At 47.7% G+C, this 7,122-nt stretch overlaps 1 protein-coding gene across 1 annotated transcript in view; it reads left to right on the plus strand.

Annotated features, from left to right (window-relative positions):
• The window catches only part of SGSM1 (small G protein signaling modulator 1), a 53,429-nt gene that overhangs the window by 19,917 nt on the left and 26,390 nt on the right, over positions 1-7,122 (plus strand). Inside the window, exons 5-8 of the mRNA XM_023762065.1 lie at positions 1,435-1,587; positions 4,633-4,700; positions 4,968-5,113; positions 5,245-5,372. Coding sequence (XP_023617833.1) covers positions 1,435-1,587; positions 4,633-4,700; positions 4,968-5,113; positions 5,245-5,372 — 495 coding nt within the window. The remainder of the gene's footprint in view (positions 1-1,434; positions 1,588-4,632; positions 4,701-4,967; positions 5,114-5,244; positions 5,373-7,122) is intronic.

Consider the following 7,122-nt stretch of genomic DNA (forward strand, 5'->3'; position numbering starts at 1 on the left):
CTGCCACGGGTGGTCACTCCACTTCACTGGATGAGAAGTGGCCCATTTCTTGACCTTCAGGCCCTGCCTGCCCAGGGCTGCTGATCAGAACTGCATGATGGGCAGGGCTCTAGACCTGGCATTGCCAGCTCCCATTTGGCATCTGAATCCCCAGCTATTTGGTCTTCAGGAGCCTCTAGCTCAGTGGTTCTCAACCTTCTGGCCCTTTAAATACAGTTCCTCATGTTGTGACCCAACCATAAGATTATTTTCATTGCTACTTCATAACTGTAATGTTGCTACTGTTATGAATCGTAATGTAAATATCTGATATGCAGGATGGTCTTAGGCGACCCCTGTGAAAGGGTCATTTGACCGCCAAAGGGGTCGCGACCCACAGGTTGAGAACTGCTGCTCTAGTCCATCTGCTAAATCTCCAGATGCTGCTGATAAATTTCTTAAAGGGATGGGTTTCTATGGGACTTCATAATACTGGGAGTGACTTGTTAATGGAGGAATTCAAGATGCCCATAGCAGGTGGTAAAGGAGTGCCATCATTCATTCATACAATCATGCATTTATGAATAGCTATACTGAGCCCCTCCTACATGACAGGCACCGTGCTAGGCCCTGACATGAAGAGGAACCGTTCTTACCCTGGGGTAGACTCTCAGGAAGTATTGTATTTAAAAAATAATTGCATCACTTAGTTCATGCCCTCATGGTCACAGTGTGGAGGGGAAGACAGAAGAGTGAGCAGGAAGTTATACTTCAGAGTCATAAGGGCACAGAGGAGAGCCCCTCCCCCAGTTCTGGCTGGTCTGAGAGGGCTTCTGCAGGAGGGGACGTCCTCACTGAGACCTAAAGAGTGAGAAGGGGTGAGCCTGGAATGGGATAGGGAGGGAAAGCAGGAACAAGCAGCTCATGGAAAGTCCTCAGATGAGAGCCTGGCAGCCTCAGAGATCTGCAGATTTCTGTCTAGCTAGATCATGGGGTCAGAAAGGAGAGTAGTAAGGGGACGGATGGAGAGGTGATCAGGAGAAAGGTCACGAGCGCCCTGTCTGTCATGTGAAGCTTGCGTTTCAAGGGCAGTCAGGAGCCACTGAAGGATCTATAATCCAAGACTCTCCTTGACCAGCACTCCTTTCTAGGAGAGAGAGAAAGAGAAGAGAGAAGAGGGAAGAGGGAAGAGAGAAGAGAGAGATTGAGAGAGAGAAATATCAGTATGAGATTCTAGCTTACCCATCAACAGTGTATGAACTTGTCTCTTTACCACCTCTTCACTCTCACTGGGTATTATTTTTTTTCAACTCTACTATTTGCCAAGAGCAATATGGTTTTGGTTGCCATTTCTTTATTTCCTAGATAGGTTGGCCATTTTCCCATTTGCATATTGATCCTATTGGATTTTCCTTTTTGGTGAGTATCTTTTCTCCTTCCTTACTGGTCTCAAAGGCGAAACCAGATCCAGGGCCTCCAGGAGAATGTGCGGAAGCTGCCGAAGCTACCCAACCTGTCCCCGCTTGCCATCAAGCACCTGTGGATCCGCACGGCCTTGTTTGAGAAGGTCCTGGACAAAATTGTGCATTACCTTGTGGAAAACAGCAGGTGAGCCAGAAAGACCAGACACCTGGGTGCACTCTGCCTCCACCTTCTGGCAGTCTTGGGAATTGCACCCCTTGCACAAAGCCACTTTCTTTTTGCCCACTTGATGTGCACTTGATTTAAAGGTACTAAATACAGGTCGTCTGGACATTTGAATCTGAACTGGCCTGGATTAGAACCTTGGGGAGATTCAGGTGTTTAGTAGCAGTGCGGGGTCTTCGCATTTGGAATGGGTTATAGGATCTTGAGATTTTGGTGATCTTTCTTCTCCAGCGAGTTAAGCCTAGAGTCTACTCGCCGCCAACCATATGGCTGTAGGGAAATCACTCAGCTGCTCTCTGCCTGTTTTCTCTTTTGGTAAGTGGGATAGGGATCGCTGCCACTTCGGAGAAGAGATGAGAAAGGGAGTTAGTCATTTTGGAAGTGAATAATGACTCTTTCTGCATCTTCTCTCCTGGCTCAGAATTACCTGCTGTAAAGGTTTTATAGTATGAGTCCTCTTGGCAAGCATTTATCCCTGTATTCATGTATTCATCCAAATAAGTATTTAGTGATCAGCTACTATGTGCCAGGCACTAACCTAGATGTTGGGGATACATTGCTTCTACCTGTCATATTATGCCAAGAGCAGTGGGGAGCCCTGAAGAATCTATATTTTGAGATTCCTCATGGCCAGTACTCCTTTCCAGCCAGAGATAGAGAGATAGAGAGAAATATCTAATAATCTCCCCATCTTTTGGGATATGAAAGTGCTTGTTTAACTTAACTACATCTTCACACACCGTGGATATTAGGTAATAAAAGAATATATTTTATTCGTTGCCTGTTTGCTAGGAAAATATGTATGAAAGTACAGAGCAAGGTCCTTTCCCTCATGAAGCTGACATTGTAACAAGGGAAACAGTCAAGTAGTAATTTAATAATACGTGGTGAGCGTTCCAAGACAAGAGGGTGGTGTTTCACCTCCTCCTGGTGCTTATGGAAAGTGTCCTGGAAGGTATGACAGTTAAGCTTCCATTAACCAGGTAAAGGGGGTGAGGAAGAGTGTTCCCAGCAGAGGGAACAGCAGGTACAGAGGCCTTGAGGCAGGAGAGGAACTGAAAGAAATCCAGGCTCTGAGGCTGCAGTTAATCTCTTCACCTTCTTGTAAATTGTAACACGTCTCTGTCCCCTGCCCTGTCCCCAGGGCCTCTGAGGTTACTGCCTGTGGTGTGTGACCTTGTGTTTTCCTACCGAATATGTCAGTCAAAAAGAATGAGTAATGATTTGAGCATCAATGCTAACCTGCTCTTGCTTCATTAAACTTTGTATTTTGAATTTTAGATTCACACAGAAGTTGCAACATTAGTACAGAGAGTTCTTGCCTCCCCCCAATGATAGCATTCTGCACAACCAGAGTACAAGACCCAAAACAAGAAGTTGCCATTGGTACAACACTGTTCACTAAACTACAAGCTTTATTTGGGTTTCACCAGTATTTACACGTACTCATGTTTTTGCTATGTAGTTCTATGAAATGTTAAAACGCGTTGTTTCATATAAACATCACCACACTCAGGATGAAGAACTGTCCGACAGAAACCCATCACCTTAAAGAAACTTTTTCAGGTACCTGTACAGTCACACCTTGCTCCCAGGCCTCCCTGATGTCTTTTCAGGCACCATTTCCAAGGTCACATAACTGCCAATTTTTGGAAGGGACACGGAATGGTGGAATGGAAAATGTCTCGAAGCATTATCTTTATATCTGACACTAAACTGTATAAACTTGATGTTGAGCATGCCTGGGGCATGTCAGTTATGCCTCAGCCAATATTCTGGTTGGTAGAAGGTTTCTTTGGGGTAAAATTACAATGATGCTGCAGCAATTTAGTGAGAAATTCCTGGTGTCAGAGTTGGTGCTGTTGCTGTACATGCAGGTCAGCATTTCATCCTCCCAACAGCCTGGATAGATGCGTCTGTCATTCTTTCCATTTTGCATCGAAGCTCAGAGGGGGTAATCCCCTGCTCAGGGGCACACAGCGCGGGAGAGAGTAGCCGAGATGGGCTCCCCCTCGATCTATCTGACTTTAGATCCTTTGCCCTTCATCCCCGACTATAGGATGGAAAGAGCCAAGCCATCCGCGTGTGGCCTCCAGCAAGTCACTTACCCTCTCTGGGACTGTGATCCGTCAGGAGGTCAGAACAAGGTCCTTTCCAACTCTGAAACTCTGTTATCTTTGCAGTGGTTCCCAACCTCCCTAATGCCGCGACGCTTTAATACAGCTCCTCATGTTGTGGTGACCCCCAACCATAAAATTATTTTCGTTGCTACTTCATAACTGTAATGTTGCTACTGTTATGAATCATAATGTAAATGTCTGATATGCAGGATGTATTTTCAGGGGTCGCGACCCACAGGTTGAGAACCGCTGAAAGGTTTGCACAGACTTACACACCACTACACAACTCAAAGACTGAAAACATTCAGCACAAACACTGTATGTGATGGCTTCTCGTGTCATTTTGAAGAGCCAGAATCCAGGGGTGTGGGTCAGGCCAGCATTGTCCACATTAGTTATCTGGGCAGGAAGGCCTGTTCATACAGCCTTTTGGGACAAGGGCAGCTGAAAAGCATTTTATCGCCTCAATAATATTAGAGGGGTAGATATCATCTGTGCCTCCTAATGACTTCCTGTCTGAAATGGAAGATGCGGTAGAAGCAGACAAAACCAGCCAGGCCTCAGCAGCCTTCTAATTATTCCCATTACCTCATTAAGGCTTTTATTACAGTCGTGTATTAAGCAGTGACATGCTCAGAAGCGACTTGCTGGAGTGACTGTGCTAAAATCAGTGCCTTACATCTGTTGTCTCTCTTGAAAGTCCTTCCAAAAACCCTATGTGACACATTATCATCTTCCTGTTACGGATGGGGCAGCTGAGGCTTACAGAGGTAACCGCGTGACAAGAGCGAGTGTGAACCCATCCTGTCTGCTTTTAACCACCAGGCCATGGTGCACCCTCTGCCGGTCACTTCCCAAACCTGCATGTTCTTTCCTCTCTTGCCAGTAAATACTATGAAAAGGAAGCACTCCTGATGGACCCTGTGGATGGCCCCATCCTTGCGTCTTTGTTGGGTAAGTGCAGCGCTCTGAGCTCCCTGTGACTCTAGTCTCCGCGCACAGGGCCCCTCCTAAGGGCCTCGCTCACCTCCCTCCAGCCTCCCCCATCAAACTCACTTGTTCCCTGTCTGTTGCTCCCAGGTCTTGTTTCTCGCCTTAGCAGGACTCTGGGGCATCCTAGCTGACCAGAGGAGAGGGGTAGTGCAATGGGTGGCCCACCTGGAGGTAGACGGGAGGGCAGACTTTCAGGGGCCAAGGATTACCAGCCCCTCTGCTCCGCAGTGGGGCCCTGCGCCTTGGAATACACCAAGATGAAGACGGCGGATCACTTCTGGACCGACCCCTCCGCCGACGAGCTCGTCCAGAGGCACCGCATCCACAGCTCGCACCTGCGACAGGACTCGCCCACCAAGCGCCCCGCCCTCTGCGTGAGTGGGGTGGACAGTGAGACCCGGTGGGGGAATCAGGCTGAGTTCCTGACTGGGCGTGGGGACAGGGGATGGAGTGGGGCCTTGAAGGTCACTCCAGCCTCATCCTCTACCTCCGCGCCCACTGCCAGATCCAGAAGAGGCTTTCGAGTGGCAGCATGGATGACCGCCCATCCCTCTCCGCCCGCGACTATGTGGAGTCCCTGCACCAGAACTCCAGGGCCACCCTGCTGTATGGCAAGAACAACGTTCTCGTTCAGCCGGTGAGAGCTCATCGTGGGCCCAGATCTTCCACTGGGGGTCTGGCTCCATGTTATAGAGAAGTTCCCTTTGGCTCTAGGTTGCCCATTCATTCATCCACCCACCTACTCGCCCATCTATTCATTCATCTGCCAGTATTTTCTCTATCCATTCATTCATCCATATGCTACTATTTCCTTCATTCATGCAACCACATGCCAGTATTTCCTTCTATCACATCCATCCATACATCCACCCATATGTCAATATCATCAGCCAGCCTATCACTTCTCTTGCAGTGTCTATAGCCACCATCCTTCTGTTCCTGCACTTCCCACCATTCCTTCATCCATCTTCCTGTATTTATATTCACTCACCCATCCATCCATCCATCCATCCATCCATCCATTTGTCCATTTATTTTCTAGTCCATCTGTCCATCTACGTGTTCATCCAGCCATCTCTTCATTCATTCTCTCGTTACCTCATTCAGCACACCTTTATACGGAACCTGCTAAGTGTTAGATGCTTAGGATAGCAAGATAAACATCTTCATAGTTAATATTGATTAAGCACTTCCTGTGTGTCGGGCACTGTGCTAAGTGCTTTTAATTCTACCAACTCATTTAAACTTCACAACAACCATTTGAGGCCGGTGCTGTTATCCTAGCTGATTACACTGCGGCCCATGAGGGCAGAGTAAGGCACAGAGTCATTATTTGAATTCAGGATGGCTGGTGCCAGAAGTTGCCACTCACCAGTCACCCTCTGTGCCCTGCACTGGGCCAGGCCCCAGGAATAGCGATGAGCAGGCATATGGTGCCCCTGCCCTCATGGGAATTCTCCTTTGCTCTCCCCTCCCCGGAAACACTAGGGTCAGTGTAGTGTTTGGGCTCAGCTGAGAGGAAGCAGAGGAACAGCTGTTGGCCACCCAGCTCTGTGGTCACAGTTACAATCACTGGGTGACCCTGAGCAAGTCACTCCTCAGTATGCACATCATAGTGGGTCAGCACCCTATTTCCTGAGACCTAAGAAGCATCAATTTAAGATGCGCCATTTTTTATATAACTATCAGGAAATTGAAAGTGCTATTAAATTATATTCAGTGTTTTCTCTCTACTTGAAACTCTTCTTTTATGTGTTTTGAAAGCTCTTTGAGATTTATTTGGATATAGTTTTTATAAATGCCAGGCCTCCTTCCAAGAACTTTTCTCCACATGTGCAGTAACCACCATGCACAAAACTTAATTGAAATAACAATATGAACAGCTGTGACTGAGTGTACATGAGTCAGGCAATGATAACGGCATCCCAGTGGTGAGATGCTGCTGATTATAAGATGCATCCTCGTATTCAGGCACATTGAAATGTGAAAGACAGATGCGCATCTTAGAATGGATGAAAGACTGCCACTGTGCTCCCTTGGTGGGGCTGCAGGCTTGGGTGGTTCAATTGAGACATGTGACCCTGAGCCATACTGGATACATACCAGATGCTCAGGAAATGTTAGTTGTTGGTCTACAAATGTTGTTGAGGTGAATTTGGTGGAGGAGCTGCCGCCTCTATGGGCGAGGCTTAGCGACACCCCTCTCCAGTCCCTTCCCCACTTGGGATACAGTATAGCAGGTGGGAAGCTCTGCAGGCAGATTGGGAAGCCAGAGGCTCAGGCTGCTGGGCGGGGAGGATGCTGCGGGTATTTGGGGAGGGGCTTCTGGGTAAGTCTGGGGGAGCAGACAGAGGTTAGCTGCAATTTTTTTCTCCCTTAAGAC

This window comes from Myotis lucifugus, unplaced genomic scaffold, assembly GCF_000147115.1.
Source record: "Myotis lucifugus unplaced genomic scaffold, Myoluc2.0 scaffold_229, whole genome shotgun sequence".
Taxonomy (NCBI): domain Eukaryota; kingdom Metazoa; phylum Chordata; class Mammalia; order Chiroptera; family Vespertilionidae; genus Myotis; species Myotis lucifugus.